General features: G+C 35.8%; 1 protein-coding gene across 2 annotated transcripts in view; it reads left to right on the forward strand.

Annotated features, from left to right (window-relative positions):
* The window catches only part of DNAJB4 (DnaJ heat shock protein family (Hsp40) member B4), a 42,971-nt gene extending 34,377 nt beyond the window's left edge, over positions 1–8,594 (forward strand). For both annotated transcript variants that reach the window (XM_023751761.1, XM_006086113.3), the window contains 2 exons: positions 5,302–5,870; positions 7,292–8,594. In XM_023751761.1, the coding sequence (XP_023607529.1) occupies positions 5,436–5,870; positions 7,292–7,525 (669 nt within the window). In that variant the 5' untranslated portion in view covers positions 5,302–5,435 and the 3' untranslated portion in view covers positions 7,526–8,594. The remainder of the gene's footprint in view (positions 1–5,301; positions 5,871–7,291) is intronic.
* Positions 8,595–18,999: the final 10,405 nt, after the last annotated feature.

Raw genomic sequence — 18,999 nt, forward strand, 5'->3', positions numbered from 1 at the left:
TTTGTTTTTCATATCTGTTCATGCCTGCAGGCCTGGTTCCATAGCCCTATGGCTTTCTCTAGCAGTAACAAAACACTGAATTTTATGATTGGAGCCATTACTAATTTACCTGATGTACTCCCTCCCACCCCCCACCCCCCAATTATTGCACTGTTTCAAGGCTTGGGACAGTGGGAAGGAACCATGAACTGAGAAGTGTATGAGTGAAACATGCTAAATTATGTATTTAGGAACTAAGAGAACCTAGTGATCCAGTTTGTTCATGGTTTGAAAATCTCTAATATCCACAATTTTAAATGCTGGGGTTTTTAAAAAAATTATTGATTGATTTTTAGAGAGGAGAGAGAGAGAAAGAGAGAAAGAAAAGAGAGAAACATCAATTTGTTCCACTTATTTATGCGTTCATTGGTTGATTCTTGTATGTGTCCTGACAGATCAAACCCGCAACCTTGGAATATCTAGATGATGCTCTAACCAACTGAGCTACCCGACCAGGGCCTTAAATGCTGTGTTTTTTTAAAGCTGGATAAAAATAGAGATGTTTTAAATTTATTATGTGGCCCAGAAGTACTACTCCTAGGAATCTATAAAAGAGAAATGAAAATATACATCCACCCAAAGACATGTATGTGAATGTTCATAGCAGCATTATTTGTAATGGTCCCCGACTAGAGACAAGTCAAAAGTACTATCATTTGGTGAATGGATAAACAAAATGTGATAAATACTATGTATGTGCGAGCGTGCGAGCGTGCGAGCACACACACACAATGGAATACTATTTAGCAATTAAAATTACCAATTTAATTAAGTCCACTATATCATGGATGAAATTTAAAAACTATGCTAAATAAAAAAAGTTGGATGTAAAAGACTATATAGGCTATGGTTCCATTTATATGAATTACATAGAAAAGGCAAATTTGTAAAGAAAGAAAGCTGATCAGTGGTTGCCTAGGGCTAGAGTAGGAACAGGGATTAGCTACAAATAGCAACTAGAGATAAATGTTCTAATTATTGTGGTGGTGGTCGCACAATTCTACAACTTTACTAAACTCATCGAATTGTACATTCGATGGGTTAATTTTATGGTATGTAGTAAATAACGTTATTTTAAAAAACAGAAATTTTCCACATTGTTGAATCATTGGAAAACAAAAAACACAGAACTACAGAAATTTAAAATTGGATTTTGAATCACTCCCTCTGAAAAAATTTAGGTTTAGTTCTGAATTGTTTAGTAGATGTCAACACAAGTTTGTATTAAAAGACTAAAAAAATTTTTTTAAGTAACACATCCTTATAGTATTCTAGCTCTCTAACATTTCTTTATGCCTTCTTTTTTTGCTTGTTTATGGTTTAATCAATAACTTACTTTAAATACTGAAAGGTAGTATTTAGCCCTGGCTGGTTTGGATTAGTGGATAGAGTGTCAGCCTGCGGACTAAAGGGTCCAGGGTTTGATTCCGGTCAAGGGCACATGCCCGGGTTGTGGGCTCGATTTCCAGAAGCGGGTGTGCAGGAGGCAGCCGATCAATGATTCTTTCTCATCATTGATGTTTCTAACTCTCTCCCTCTCCCTTCCTCTCTGAAATCAATAAGAAAATATATATAAAAAAGGAAGGTAGTATTTATATGATAAGACTTTTATTTAGTACATTAATCTCTATATTAGCTTGCTTCTTCAGTTATTGTTTTAAATCAACTGGATCTTTTTATTTACTATATATTTCTAAAAATAAATAAATTGGGTTTTTATGAATCAAAACTTTTTAAAGGTTCTCATACTAGTAACTCTAAAACTTGCTATCAATCTGGATATTTACATGTTAAATCTCCTTAAAGTAAGAGTTATTAAAGTCTTATAATTTTTTTCTTTGAAGTCCTAATTCTTCTCCAATGCTGTTTCTTTTGATAAACTTTTAGTCAACTAACTGTTAGAAATCATTTTTATGGTATGTATCCCAAACACATACTTGTTTTTGGATTGCACATTGGTTGGTTGGTTGCTGTTTTTTTAATCCTCACCTGAGGATATGCTTAGAGAGAGAGAGACAGAGAGACAGAGAGAAAGAAAGAAACATCGATGTGAGAGAGAAATATTAATCTGTTGCCTTCCCTACACATCTCGACCAGGATTGAACCCACAGCCTAGGTATGTGCCCCAACCCTGAATTGAACCCGCAAACTTCTGGTGCACAGGACAATGCTCCAACCTACTGAGCCACCCAACCAGGGTGCTTAGTTGTTTTTTAAATAATAGCAGTCTTTCTAAAGCACAGGCAGATGTTGTTGACTCTAGAGTGCATTCCTTGGTAATACAAAGTGATATGGTATCTGGGAAACATTTTGGACAGCAGAAGGAATCCAGTTGAATTTTAAAATTTTCCACAAGCAGTTGAAATGTACGTAATAAAAGAATTGACTGTATAGTTGATGACATGCCCATTATAATTCAAGTGCTCAGCAGTGCCAGTGATATTTGCATAATAATTCATGTTATATTAGAGCAGTATGAATTTTGGTTAGATTTCTCTCAGTCATTATAGTAGCCTTGTCATATATCTGAGCGATGTAGTTGACTAGTGTCAAAGAAAATTTCAAAGCCCTGTTGGAGGCTTTTTGTCACCTTTGATACATGTCATTTTATACAGTATGTAAATCTCAGGAATCTGTAATCCTGATAGAGTTACTATTTTTGGCAGAGGAGGAAAGGGATTTTAGGGAAAAGCCAAACCCATGATATAATAACTTTTTAAAATTTAAATTCTTTATTGTTTAAAGTATTACATATGTTTCCTTCTCCCCCACCCCCCACCCATTGACCTCTTCCCGGCGTTTCCACCCCCACCCCCCAGCACATGCCCTCACCCCCCTACTGTCTGTGTCCATGGGTTATGTTTATATGCATGCATACAAGTCCTTTGGTTGATCTCTTACCCACTCCTCCTGCCTTCCCTCTGAGGTTGGACAGTCTGTTCAGTGCTTCTATGTCTCTGGATCTATTTTTGTTCATCAGTTTATGTTGTTCATTATACATAAATGAGTGAGATCATGTGATATTTATCTTTCTCTGACTAGCTTATTTCACTTACCATAATGCTCTCTAGGTCCATCCATGCTATTGCAAATGGTAAGAGTTCCTTCTTTTTTTACAGCAGCGTAGTATTCCATTGTGTTGATGTACCACTGTTTTTTAATCCACTCTCCTGCTGATGGGCACTTAGGCTGTTTCCAAATCTTAGCTATTGTAAATTGTGCTGCTATGAACATACGGGTGCATCTATTCTTTCTGATTGATGTTTCTGACTTCTTGGGATATATTCCTAGAAGTGGGATTACTAAGTCAAGTGGGCATGATATAATAACTTAAAATGTTCTTTTCATTAATTCAGTATGTGCTCAAACATTTAGATTTTTGTCTTGCTGACAAAATTAAACTATTTTGGCAGCTAATTTACTCAATTTACTTTATTAGCTCTGTTAAATTATTATACTGTGTTATATTTATGGGATGAAAGATGAAATGATTGAAATAATTTAATGGTTTAGTCACATTGATCATGACCCTGAGTTGTATACATATTCTATCATAAAAAAAATCTGTTACTAGGTTTTTGTGTGCGTGTATTTTTTTAAACATTTGGAGCTATAACAATACCACTAAAATTTAACTAAAATAAGTTTGGATGAGCTGCATGTTAAAAGTTCTTGTCCTGTTTATACTTGTCATCCTGTTCCTACAAGGAATGTCTCTAACTGCTATTTGGATGTATCATTCAATACATATTTTGACAATTTTTATATTATTATATTGCTCTTGGTCTCTCCAGATTTTTATTCATGTATGAAGGTAAAAATTTAAACACCAGCTAAGACTGTTGGATGAAGTAGAGTTCATGTATACCTTTTAATGGAATAACTGAAATAGAACAAGACATGCAAAACTAAGTCTCTTTGAAAGTATGCTTAATGATTCCAGTAGAATTTATTATTATTAAATATCTCATCTATGTACATGTGTGATTTTGCTTCTGCCTCTTCTCTATCCTGACATTCAAGATATACCTTTTAAAGTTTCTATTTAGGAGACTAAGAATAGATCATTCCCTTTATTCAATAAACATGAGCACCTGTCATTTTTCAGCCCAGTATGCATTGAATAATGCAGAAATGAATAAAATATTTTCTGCCCTCAAATTACTACTATTTGAACATATTGGGATCTCTTAGTTAAATCTCTGGAATTTATCAGTTTTATAATTTTCAGATTCTGCTCCTGCTTGTTTTTTTGGTCAAGAATTCTCATAAGGCTCATTCAGAAAGTTTATTGATATTGTAATGATGTAAATCCTTGTCAGTATTGCTCCCTTAAAAGATCACTGTAATCCCACCGCTGCCACCAAAAAAAGAAAAAAGAAAGAAAGAAAGAAAAAAGATTCCTGTACTATAGTTTGTGGGTTTTAGTAGGATCTTTCTTTGGTAGGTGGTGGTCATGATGCTTCAAATATATAATCTTTCGTAAGCTATATATTACTTAGTTGAGCCTAAAGAACAGGGTCAGAGGGTCACTAACTTGGTGGGTGAAACAGGTTGTCCATAATAGACAGAAATAACCAGTCCAAAGGCCTTATATATCAAGAGGATTTACAGCTCTTGATTTCAGTCTTCTTTTTAAATGGTGTTGAAATTAATCTAATCATATGGTATGCCTAGAAGAACAATTTTGTTATCTGGGATAGTGATAACAATATTAGTGTGTAAAAAACATTTTTTGTACCATTAAAGTTTTTCAGCTACAGAAAGTTCTGTTTTAATTTTTAAGCAGTAAAAGATGATCTGAAATAAAACTTGTTAATATGAATATGGTATTTTATATTGTTGGTTGTTGTGCTCATTGATGATAATGCTACTTAAAGATTTAGATTATACATTTTGCATTGATTACTGAAGACCTTTCAATTGACATCTGTTAAGAACTTAACTTTATATACTTTAGGTTGTCAACCAGTAGCTTATGAGATAGGTTCCAGACTTCTATTTTCTTATTTATCTGTGGAACAGTGATTAAGGGATAAATTATCATTAAAGATGGGTATTTGGAGGAAGAATTTGAAGCAAAAATTTTAACTTTAGATCTAGAGTTATGTAGCTGTTCTGTATTTAGTTATAATGGCATTTCTGGCCAATTTAATAAATTACAATCTAAAGTTGTCAAAGTTTATTAGTGATGCAATTTTTGAAAGTTAAACTTTCAGTAGTTGAAAGCTTTATTCTAATCGTGCTTATTTCTTCACTTAGGGTTGAAAGGAGGAGCAGGAGGTCCTGATGGACAAGGAGGTACCTTCCGGTACACCTTTCATGGTGATCCTCATGCCACATTTGCAGCATTTTTCGGAGGTTCCAATCCCTTTGAAATTTTCTTTGGAAGACGGATGGGTGGTGGTAGAGATTCTGAAGATATGGAAGTAGATGGAGATCCTTTTAGTGCCTTTGGATTCAGCATGAATGGATATCCAAGAGACAGGAATTCTGTGGGGCCATCCCGCCTCAAACAAGATCCTCCAATTATTCATGAACTTAGAGTATCACTTGAAGAAATATATAGTGGTTGTACCAAACGGATGAAGATTTCTCGAAAAAGGTTAAACCCTGATGGAAGGAGTTATAGATCTGAGGACAAAATTCTCACCATTGAGATAAAAAAAGGATGGAAAGAAGGCACGAAAATTACTTTTCCAAGGGAAGGAGATGAAACACCAACTAGTATTCCAGCAGACATTGTTTTTATTATTAAAGATAAAGATCACCCAAAATTTAAAAGGGATGGATCAAATATAATTTATACTGCTAAAATTAGTTTACGAGAGGTAAGTTAGTAAAAGCTAGGATTCTGAAACCAAACATTTATGCATTTGATTTTAGGGAATTTAAATAATAGCTAAGATTTATTTAATGCTTACTACACATTATTTTTTAAATTATCCTAAGAATCCTCTGAGGTAGTACTGCTATTATACCTCTTTTATGAATAAAATTGTACATTCTAAGTTTAGTTACCTATATTAAAAAATGCTAATTTTAAGTGCTACCTAGATTATGTACTATGAGGCCTAACGATAAATTAACTCTACTCTGTTTTTATAAGTGTGGTTTATGAGATCTGAATTGTAATCTCCTCACCTTAGTCCATGTGTAAGATTTTTAAAATAATTGTTAGTTTGGAGTAATTATATAACAAAAAAATGTGTTAAAGACAAAATAATTTATAAGGATACTGATTTGGTACATGAGTTTTAATTTTGTTCTATTTTTAGGCATTATTTCTCAAGTTAGATTATAATCTAACAAATACGGCTATGTCAGTCCCTGCTTAAAATTCTTAAATGACTCCACATAGCATCTATTATAAAGTTCAAACTTTTTAGCTTAACATAAAAGATCATTTTTAATCTGATTTCCACCCATAACTGTATATGCATTTCCCTAAGTTTGCACTATTATTATCTTATGTATATCTGTGTCATTGTCTGAGCTCTACTTTGTAGAACACTATTGTGCCCCACTCTGCCTCAATACCAACTATTAGTCCAATGCTTACTTTAAGCATTTGGTATTCCCAGAAGCTAAGAGGGTATGTTGGGTGCCTTTTCTCTCACAAAAGACTTCTGCACATGTCACTGTGCCAACATTGTATTGTATTTGAATTACTAGTTTGCTTCTGTGGTCCTTATGCATTCCTTGAAGTGGGGTCGGTATTCATGGTCCCTATATATGCTCAGCATCTATCAGGAATGTGTGGCATATAGTAGGTACTCAGTAAACATTTACTGACTAAAACAATAAATGTATTTTTTATTCTAACGTTTTCCCTCCAGAGAAGTAGGTAGTTGCTCCTATCATGTTCTTTCCAGCCCTGAATTTCTCCCTCTTTCTTCTCCCATTCCATCCCTGCATCTTGAATGTTGCAATAGCGGACTCAAACTGTCCATTTCAGTCCAGGGCAGTGTGAAAGACATGCTTTACTTCTTTTTTCCTTTTCCTTTCCTTCCCCTTCCCCTTCTCCTTTTCTTTTCTTTTCTTTCTTTCTTTTTTTCTTTCTTCTTCTTCTTCTTTTTTTTTTTTTTAGCATGCCTGCTTGTACATGTCCTAAAGGGATTTTCTAATGGGGGAAATAATTTTATAACTATTGATATTCTTTTGGAGATTAAAATTTTGCCATACTGGTATCATCCTTTACAATTGGTAATGTACTTTTAAGTTGTTTAATTTTATTTTGTGCACTTTTTAGGCATTGTGTGGCTGCTCAATTAATGTTCCAACAATGGATGGAAGAACCATACCTATGTCAGTAAATGATATTGTGAAACCTGGAATGAGGAGAAGAATTATTGGATATGGGCTGCCATTTCCAAAAAATCCTGAGCAACGTGGTGACCTTCTAATAGAATTTGAGGTGTCCTTCCCAGATTCTATATCCTCATCATCCAAAGAAGTACTTAGAAAACATCTCCCTGCCTCATAGAATGAAACACTTTGCTACTCATATTTTGATAAGGCACTGAAAATATAAAAGGACTGGCTGTTTATTGATGTAGATGTGAATTCTGTATAAAGATGTATAAATTATTTTGAGGGTTCATTAAATTGCATGAATAGAGACGGGTCAAATAAATAGGCAAAAGGGATTTTTACAGTTAGAGATGAAGAGAAATCATTCACTCTATTTTATTTCTCCCAAGTCAGAAATTTTTAGTATTTTGCTTACATGTAAAGTTTGTTTTTGTGGAGTTAGTAGATATATTTCTAATAAAGTGCTAGACTATCCAAGTACTTTATTTCTTATATCTTCACATTATCAATGTGGTAGGCTCTCATTTATAATGGAAATTTAAATTCTTAACTAAACTATACATGTGATATGTATTTCTAGAAAATAAAAACCCAAGTCATTTGGAAATGTGGTTAACTAGATTTAAATCACTATCTGAAATGCTGCTATAGGGCTGGTACCCATAAAAGAATATCCAAATGCATATGTTTCATCATTTTGATTTTTAAAATATGCTATAGTGTTTGTTAATAACATAGTTGTAATGTTCTTAAGATGGACATTTTCTCCATAAAAAGGAAATTCATGGCAATTTATCTCCTGTGGAAATCCCAATTGTCTGAATTACTGATATTTTAGAAATAGGCTGTTTTTAAAATACCATATGTAATTTTATGCAAGTTGATTATATATCTTGGACTTAATAAATTATAGGCACATTTTATGGTCCACTAGTTTAAACTAGTTTGTTTAATAATAAATATGTTTTTAGAGGAAATGTTGTTACTTGGAATTAATTTTCCAATTACACAGTCTTCTATAACTTACTCATAATATGCTACATGTACCTTACGCAATTTCCCTAAAAAAGAATAAACTACCACTATGGTGTTAAGCCAAAATATGGGGAAAATAAACACTAACTGCTGCTTATGAATGATGTTACAACTACTTGTTATGCATTAAATATTTTACTTTTTCATATGCATAGATTGCATTTCTTAGGTGTTTTAATTTTTTAAAATATATTTACATCTAAAAATTGTTTTGTTTTCTGTTTTGTAACTCTAGTGAGAATGATGTTTTGAAACAGCGTTTGGCTCAAAAGTAATTTTCAGGATGATACACACACACAGGGTACACTGGATCCTATTACTCTTTAGCAGAATATGAAATCTTCTTTTAGAAATTCAAGAAGTAGGTTGCAATCGCCATTTATTTTATGGCTTTATTGAGATACTAGAGGCCTGATGCACGAAATTTGTGCAAGAGTAGGCCTTTGCAGCTCTGGATGCCTCGGCCACCCTCCCAGCCCTGGCTTCGTCTGGAAGGTCGTCCGGATGGTTGTTCCGCTGTTTGGCCATCTGGTCAATTTGCATATTATGCTTTTATTGTTATAGATAAGTCACATGACATAACATTTACCCTTTTATTTTTTAAATTTATTTTTTTACGTTCATTATTCTAAAATCTATGGTTTTAGGATATTCACAGAGTTATGCAACCAACCATTCTTTAATTCCAAAATATTTAAATCACCCCCAAAAGAAATCCTATATCCATTAGCTCTCACCTTCCATTCCTCCAGCTCCTGACAAACACTGATCTACTTCTGTCTCTATGGATTTGTCTATTCTGAACATTTCATATAAATGGGAACAAATGATACATTACTTTTTTTGCTTGGCTTCTGTCACTTAGCCATAATGTTTTCAAGATACATCCATGTTACGCTACGTATCAAGATTTCGTTTCCTTTATTATAACAATAATATTCCATTGTATGGATATACCAAAATTTGTTTAACCATTCATTAGTTTATAGGTGTTTAGGTTATTTCCACTTTTTGGCTATTATTAATAATGCTGCTATGAGTATATTTGTACACGTTTTTGTGTGTATAATTTTTCAGTTTTGTTAGATATATATCTAAAATAGAATTGCTGGGGATAACCATATATTTTAGTTGTAAGGAAAATGCCAGAGAATTCAGCTAATCATACTTATTATTCCATCTTATTTATAGACTAGAGGCCTGGTGCACGAAATTTGTGCAGGGGGTGGGGAGGTGTTCCTCAGCCCGGCCTGCACCCTCTCCAATTTGGGACCCTTTGGAGGATGTCCAGCTGCCAGTTTAGGCTCGATCCCTAAAAACCGGCAGTCGGACATCCCTCTCACAATCCAGGACTGCTGGCTCCTAACCACTTGCCTGCCTGCCTGCCTGATTGCCCCTAACCACTTCTGCCTGCCAGCCTGATTGCCCTCTAACAGCTCCCCTGCTGGCCTGATTGCCCCCAACTGCCCTCCCTGCCGGCCTGGTCACCCCTAATTGCCCTCCCCTGCCAGCCTGGTTGCCCCTAACTGTCCTCCCCTGCAGGTCTGGTCCCACCCAACTGCTCTCCCCTGCTGGCCTGATCTCCCCCCGCCCCCCAGCTGCTCTCCCTTGCTGGCCTGTTCACCCCCAACTGTCCTCCCCTGCCGGCCATCTTGTGGTGGCCATCTTGTGATGACATTGCACGTGATGCCACCTAGGCTTTTATTATATAGGATGTCCTTAGGGAAGGATAAATATCAAGAAAATTTTCTCACAGGTTTAAAGAGCTGAGTGGTGGATGTGGTTTCTATTTTACTCATTTATTTTTATTTTTTTAAAGTATATTCTTATTGATTTCAGAGAGGAAGGAAGAGGGAGAGAGAAATAGAAACATCAATGATGAGAGAGAATCACTGATCAGCTGCCTCCTGCATGCCCCCTACTGGGGATCAAGCCCTACACCTGGGCATGTGTCCTGACCTGGAATCCAACAGTGACCTCCCAGTTCATAGGTTGACATTCAACCACTGAGCCACGCCCACCAGACTAGTTTCTATTTTAAACCCACTGTCTTTTATTGAAATTTTCTTGATTAAGTATTTTCTCCTAAATTAGATAAAAGATTTATAGATTATATAGGTGAATAATCTTTGGATTAAAAAGTATTTTTAAAGTATAGAATCATTTTAGTAGTAAAAAATTAATTTGCATTGGCATATACTAGTAAAAACCGTATACCAATATCTTTCTTATCTTAAAGGATATTGATAATGCCTTAGCATGAAATGCCCAATTTTTGTTAAATTTATTTCAAAGAGGTTTAAAGTTTTCTTATTTAAATTATGAAAGTATTTTTTATTTTTAAATGTTTTCTTTAAATTCAACCAGGTTCTTGGATACCTGGAATAGTTTTGAAGAACTGTAGATCCTAGTAAGCTGATTGATAAAGATGTTTATCTGTCTTTCCTACAAGAAAACCACAAGTTGCTTGTATTTTTTAATTAGGATGTTTTTAGGCAAGGTGTGCCCTATTCCTTTGTAATGGACCTACCACTGTATTGTGCTACATAAAGCCGCTTCACATACTTAGTACATTTGCCTCACCGCCTTGAAAAGCGTCTGAGTTTGTGACCCCTACTTTACTTTTTATCTCATCACATCTGCCTACTATTAGCTTTTCTTGAGGAAAAGGAGTTGAAAATGCTTTTGCTTGCTTATTTTTAAGAAACTATCATTTGATTAGTTATGATGGATAAAATAAAATTAATATGTGATTGGACTTGGTAAATGGCAAAGTAATGATACCCTATTGTTATATATCAAGGATGATTTTTAAAAAATTATTGACTGGCAGTTAATAAAATTATATAGGTTTTGCCCTGGCTGGTGTGGCTAGTTAGTTGAGTGTTGTCCCATGCACCAAGAGGTTGTGGTTCGATTCCAGGTCAGGGCACACGCCAATCAGTTTTTCTCTCGATGTTTCTCTCTCCTCCCTTCCTCTCTCTCTCAAATCAGTAAAAACATATTTTAAAAAATTATATAGGTTTCAAGTATACAACTCTATAATACATCATCTGTATATTGCATTGTGTTCCCACTACCCAAAGTCAAATCTTTCATCACCATATATTTGACCCCCTTTACCCCCAACCCCCTTCCCTCTGGTAACCATCATACTGTTGTCTATGTCTGGGTTTTTATTTATTTTTCTTGTTAACCTCAGAGTTAAGGTTAAACATTATCTGTAATCTAACCCACACAATGCTTATCCAATAATCTGTAATGCAGTGTACTGGATATATGTATATTCCACCCTCCCTCTTTATGGAGAATTATAGAAAGAAAAGAAGTACTATTGTGACATTAAGTTATAATAGGAAGTCTATATTAGAGAAGAGCTTGAGAAATATTGCACAATATTTTTAATCTCAAGTACATATTTGGCATCTCTAGGATTGGGAATGGAAGGGTTCAAGAGATGGGATTAATTGCAAATCATAAGATCTGAAAAGTATGAGACATTTGAAATGAGATTAGACTAATTTTTTTCTTCATTGCCTCACTATGCCTATTATGTGTCTAACAAAGCAAAAATAAATTTGCAAGTATCTTATTGAAGCTGTGAATGGGAGTTCCTTGAAAAGTTTCTAGTGAGCAAGGGATGGTACATCATATAATATTTATTACTTATTAAATACTATATGGACTATCATTCTCTTTATTTAATATGACCTTCATTTTAATGAACCTAAAAACTGACTTTTTAGTGTTCTGCCTAAAACTATTTTTTCCCATAACAACTTAAATTCCTCAGCTAATCATCTTCCTACCAGAATGCTTTCAGAAACTTAACCCTCTCAGCTTAGAAAATTAGGCTTTTATAAATCAACAGTGCCCGATGCATGCATTCGTGCACATTGAAAGGAAATTAATTAGAAGAAATATTTTGATATCACTATTCGCCCTTTCTCTATAATAGAAGTGTCAACCAAATTTACGACTGACAATGACAGATCGAAACACACGTGTGATTGGCGCCAGCCAGAGCTTTATATGTATCGCACATGTGCAAGTCAACTCAGCCTTTTATATATCTATATTATCTATCTATCTGTATATAAAGGCTAATATGCTAACTGTCCCTCTGCCCATCTGACCGGTTGCTATGATGTGCACTGACCACCAGGGGGCAGATGCTCAATGCAGGAGCTGCCGTGACATGCACTGGCCATTTATAGAGAAATGGCACCGTGGACCTGGCGCCCACAAAGCAACTCTCGGCTTCTCCCAGGTGGGACACAGGCCCCGCCACCACCCCAGAGCGACAGCCCACCAAATTGCAGACTATGCTGCCGAGACCCCTTGGTGCAAAATGCGGCCCATAGCCCAGCCCAGCCCAGAAATGGTGGCTGTAGGCACTGGGTAATGATGTCACATAGCAATGCTCGGCTTCCTCTCTCTAGCGACTAGCCTCTTTGGGGTTTCTTCAGCCCAGGAACAGAACTTGCTTTATAGCCAGGTGGAAACATTTTACACTTTAACCAAATGTCTGTGAAGTATTTCCCCATGCCTCATCTCATTTGATTCTCACAGAAGTCCTGGATTAGGTAGATAAGGAGACTTGGTGGAATCCTATTTTCTTTTCATTAGCCGGAAAATGGAGCAAGTTTATTCCATATATATAAAAGGCTAAGTTGACTTGCACATGCATGATACATATAAAGCTCTCGCTGGCGCCAATCACACGCATGTGTTTCCATCTGTCATTATTGACCGTGAATTTGGTTGACACTTCTAATATAGAGAAAGAGGATTAATATATATTTATTTTTTTTAATGAGTAATATTTTTGCTCACTTTTGAAATATAAGATAAATAATTAAAGTATATAATAATATATTACTGAAAGGTGGCCTATTTAAAATAGGACCCACTTAAGAAGGAAGGCAAAATAATGGTGGAAAGAATACTACCAGGCATCAGGTTTTATCAATAACAACATCTGTAACCTTGGGCAAATTGTTTAACCTCCCTGCCATATCTTTTCCTCACTGATAAAATAAAAAGTTTAATAAGATGATTTGTATGTCCTAAGCAGCTTTATAATGTTGTATTCCTAACAAGAAATATTAAAGAATGAGGAATTTTAAATTTTTCTTACTTAATTTTTTATTTTAAATCAGGTCAAAATTTTAAAATTAGTATACAATGCTATCTATAGAAAAAAGAGGGGAAAACAAATATAAATGCTAGTGATAATCTTGACATGGTGGGACCAAGGGTGACTGTTGTTTTCATTTTATACCTACTTCCCATTATTTAAAAATTTTTCTCCAAAGAGCATATGCTGCATTGATAGCCATAAAGTTGTTTTATAATGACCCCTATTTAAATCACATTGCATTGAGCAAAAGAGGAGACCAATGTCTTCATGTGTTAATTTGCTTGTCCAAAGTCACACAGCCAGGCAAATTAAAACCACAATGACGTACAGCCAGTGTGGCTCAGTAGTTGAGTGTCGACTTACGAACCAGGAGGTCATGGCTTGATTTTGGGTCAGGGCACATGCCTGGGTTGTGGACTCGATCCCCAGTGTAGGTTGTGCAGGAGGCAGCCAACCAATAATTCTCTCTCATCATTGATGTTTCTATCTCTCTCTTTCCTTCTCCCTTCCTCTCTGTAATAAATAAATAAAAATATATTTTTAAAAAACACAACACAATGAGGTATCACGTTACACCTGTAAGAATGGCTACCATCAACAAATCAACAAATGACAAGTACTGGCAAGGATGTGGAGAAAAGGGAACCCTAGTACACTGCTGGTGGGAATGCAGACTGGTGCAGCCACTATGGAAAACAGTATGGTGTTTCCTTAAACAATTAAAAATGGAATATATCCTAAGAAACCCGAAACACCAATCAGAAAGAATATATGCACCCCTATGTTCATTTTAGTGGTATTTACAATAGCTAAGATCTGGAAACAGCCCAAGTGCCCACCAGTAGATGAGTGGATAAAAAAAAGTAGTGGTACACTTACACCATAGAATACTATGCAGTTCTAAAAAAGAAGGATCTCTTACCTTTGAGACAGCATGGAAGGATCTGGAGAGTATTTTGCAAAGCAAAATAAGCTAGTCATAGAAAGACAAGTATCACATGATCTCACTCATATGGAGAATCTAAATAAAGTGATGAACAAAATAGATCATGAGACATAGAAGCATGGAACAGACCGACAATCTCAGAAGGTGGGTGTGGGAAGAGATTAACCAAAGAACTTATATGTATACTAGAGGCCCGGTGCACAAAATTTGTGCACGTGGGGGGGGGCATTCCTCAGCCCGGCCCCTGCACCCTCTCCAATCCGGGACCCCTAGGGGGTCCCTGTGGGATGAGGCCTAAACCAGCAGTCGGACATCTCTTTCACAATCCGGGACCACTGGCTCCTAACTGCTTGCCTGCCTGCCAGCCTGATCACCACCTAACTGCTCCCCTGCCAGCCTGGTGGCCCCCAACTGCCCTCCCCTGCCAGCCTGATGGCCCCCAACTGCCCTCCCCTGCCAGCCTGATGGTCCCCACTGCCCTGCCCTGCCAGCCTGCTGGCCCCCAAATGCCCTCCCCTGTCAGCTTGATGGTCCCCAACTGCCATCCCCTGCTGGCCTGATCGCCCCTAACTGCCTCTGCCTTGGCCCCCACCACTGTGGCTTTGTCCGGAAGGAAGTCAGACGTCCAGAAGATGTCCAGTCACCTGGTCTAATTAGCATGTGGCCCTTTTATTAGTATAGATATGCATAACCCATGGACACAGACAATAGTATGATGAAGGCCTGGGGGAGGCAGGTGCATGGAGGAGGGGGCCAATGGGGGGGAAAAGGGGGACATCTGTAATATTTCAACAATAAAGATAAACTTAAAAACAAAACCAAGTCACACAGCCAGTATTCATTCATTCCACAGCTGGCTGGTACCTACTCTGATGCCAGGTGCTGTTCTGGCAGTAAACACAGATAGCTGGCATATATTTCTTCTCAGCTTCCCTTGCAGTTAGGTGTGGACACATGAGTAAATCTCACCCAGGGAATGTGAGTAGTGCTCTGCCTTCTTAGAATTCAGCTTCTTTTTCTTACCAAGATAAGAATTAGAACACTGCTAGGACTCAGGTGCACCCTGTGTGCCCTTCCCAATATTAACCTCTTCCCTCCCTCCCTTACAGGTAGCCACTGACCTGATTTTGCACTAATAGTTTTCTGGCTTTTTACATAATTTCCTCTGCACTCTTGAATAAGATATTGAGTTGCCTGTTTTTGAGTATTACATGATTACATTTATACTTTTTGTGTGTGTTTTATTATCACATAACATGACTATGAGATTTATCCATATTGTTGCCTGGAACTGGAGTTTATTTTCATTACAGAATAATATTCCACTTTATAAACACACAGTGTTCATTTTACCAACGATGGATGTGTGGGTTGTCTTCAGATCTTCTCTACCATGAACAATGCTGTCAAGAAGATTCTTGTCCATTTTCCCTGGCACACATGTGCACAAATTTCTTTAGGGTAAATACCCAGAAGAGTATGCTTGTGTCTTAGGATGTGTTCAAGTTTACATGACAACTTGTTTTTCAAGGTAGTTATAATAGTAATCATGGGCCAGAAGTTTATTTGTACTGCTAACAACTTTGAAAGGTTCCACAGTTCCTTAAAAAAAAAAGTACTAATAGTGGAAGAGCAGAAAAGAATAATGCATTCCCTTTATAATTATAACAAATCTTAGTAAATGATTCATGGAACTTAAATTTGGTAGTGTTACTGTTTCATAATGCTTTGAAATTCAAACTAATAAGAATAAACTGTCTTTGGAAAATTGGTACAGGGAACAAAATTAGAAAATTAATTTGCCCACCTCTTTCGACTATTCTTCTCTTAACCTAACCATATTTTCCTTAAAAGGTGTTACTAGAGATAATAAAAATTATAGAAATTTAGAAACTTTAAAATATTTCTATATTAAAAAGCTTGTTTAAGCCCTGGCCAGTTTTCTCAGTGGTTAGAGTGTTGGCCTGTGGACCAAAGGGTCTCAGGTTCCATTCCTGGTCAAGGGCATGTACCTGGGTTGCAGGTTTGATCCCAGCCCAAGTTGGGAAGAGTATGGGAGGCAACCAATCAATGTGTCTCTCTCACATCGATGTTACTCTTTCTCTCTCTATCTCTCCCTCCTCCTTTCCTTCCACTCTCTCTAAAAATCAATGAAAAAAATATCCTCAGGTGAGGATTAAAAAACAACAACAACTTGTTTGAGTTCATTTTCAACTCTCAATGCACTCTATAACATAATGTAAAAGTTAATTAACTATAAAAAGTTCACAAATAAGCAAAACTACTCTAATTTGTTAGAAATAAAAATTCTTAAATATTAGGCTATTTTCTAGAAATATGTAATGTATAACAATGTTTTGTTTTATATTGTTTCATGCTTTTTTTTACTCTTTGCCAGTAAGAATATATTTTATACTATCATCTAATTGGTTACATTTGTGTATAAATGTTTATATATAACTAGAGTCCTGGTGCATGAATTTGTGCACCGGTGGGGTTCCTTGGCCTGGCCAGTGATCAGGGCCGATCAGAGCATCTCACTCAGTCCTGATCAGGCCAATCAGAGCTGGCCAGCCAGAGGGAGGGACTGCGGGAGGTTGGCTGGCCGCAGGAGTTTGGCTGTGGGAGCGCACTGACCACCAGGGGGCAGTTCCTGTGTTGAGCATCTGCCTCCTGGTGGTCAGTGTGCATCATAGCTACTGGCTGGTTATCTGGTCATAACGGTCGCTTAGGCTTTTATATATATAGATAGCTTGAACCATATGAAATTGTATACAATTCTTTAAATCTATAAAAATAGCAATTTAAATTATCTGAATTTTTGACCTATAAAAATAATCTCATATACATATATATGTATATATACAAATATATATATGCAAATATGTGTATGAAACTAAAGTTTCATAAAACATCACCTACACTTCTTAGATGGAATGGCTCAGATATTTTCTATTTTACTCTAGCTCATTACATTTTTTTTCTGATTGTAACCCACTACATTTCTTTCAGAATTACATTTGTGAAATGGCTGTACAGTTTGAAAAACACTCCTAGGTATTCTCATGAGGATATAAATGTAGTGATTGCCAAAATTTAAAACTTAACTCTCAATATACTTCAATTCACTTTACAACTATTGTTTGGAAGCGCTTAACTCATTATTTGATTGTTGAAACTGCAATAGATACAGCTCTTTTCTGGTCATGAGGCAAATTCTAACAAAGACCATTACTATTTCAATCAATTTATAGATGGAGATTATTCCTCTCCCTCCCTCAAAACTTAAGATAATTGTAGATTAGAATGTGCATTTGTATTAAATTTTCCATATTAAAGGCCTGTATAAACTGTGATAATAACATTCAGATTTCTTTCAAATTCTCTTTATACATTATTTTAGCATATTAGTTGGTAATATTTTTAAAAATTTAATTTACAAACTAAAGACTATGAAAATCTTATATAAAGAGATGGTTGTTTTAGTAAGAAACATGGAAGTGTTTTAATTTCTCATTAGAAATATTTGCAATATTAGTTTGGAATGGATTTGAGTGAGCTTAAATAATTCTGAAGTGTTTGCTTTATCCTAATTGCAGGGAAGAGAACTTTTAAATGAAACACTTTTACTTTCAAATTTTTTAATTTTATTTGCCAGCATCACAACCATTCCTCTTAGGATTATATATGAGAAAACAAAATGCCATTAAAAGTGTCTGTGTGAATTTTATTTTGATATTATTTAATTTGATGCTCATCATTAGTGACCACAAAAAGAATGTAGGGAAAAATATGTTTACCAGATTGATATATGCAATGATTTTCATTTGCAACCATTAAGTGTAATCTTAATGTTTTAGGGCACTGTACATACACTATTTATGTGTAGTCTGTTGGAATTCATAGACCTTCATGTAAGTGTCCTGTTTTTTACTGCTATTTCAGTCCAAGTCTGCTTCTGGGATATAAGTAAATGGGCCACATACATATATCTCTAAGGCATCAGCCAGGACATTGTCTAATAACTATTCTTATAAAAATTAGAAATTATTAGAAAATTAATTTGCATTCAGGGTTGTGTGTGTATGTGTATAATTGCCAAAGGCACAAAAATATAGAAAGGTTCAGAAAAAATGAAAGGTTCTTCTTTTTTCTAGAAAAAAACACATCAGAGTATTAGTTGGCTAAAGATATTAGCCTTATTAGGTAAATCATTGTATATGGTGTATTAGGATTCTTCAGAGAAATAGAACCAATAGGATATTAAGAGAAATAGGATAGATATTCAAAGAGATTAATAAGTAGTTATGGAGAAGTTCCACAATCTGCTGTAAGCAAGCTAGAGAACCAGGAAAGCTGGTGGTATAATTCAGTCCAAGTTGGAAGGCCTGAGAAACCAGGGGACCCCAGGAATAAATTCCAGAATTTGAAGGCGCCAGCACCAGATGCCACGATGTACCATGGCAGGGAAAAATGGACATCCCAGCTCAAGGAGAGAAAGAGATTTGCCCTTCCTTCCCCT

Source organism: Myotis lucifugus, unplaced genomic scaffold, assembly GCF_000147115.1.
Source record: "Myotis lucifugus unplaced genomic scaffold, Myoluc2.0 scaffold_25, whole genome shotgun sequence".
In the NCBI taxonomy this organism is placed as follows: Eukaryota; Metazoa; Chordata; class Mammalia; order Chiroptera; family Vespertilionidae; genus Myotis; species Myotis lucifugus.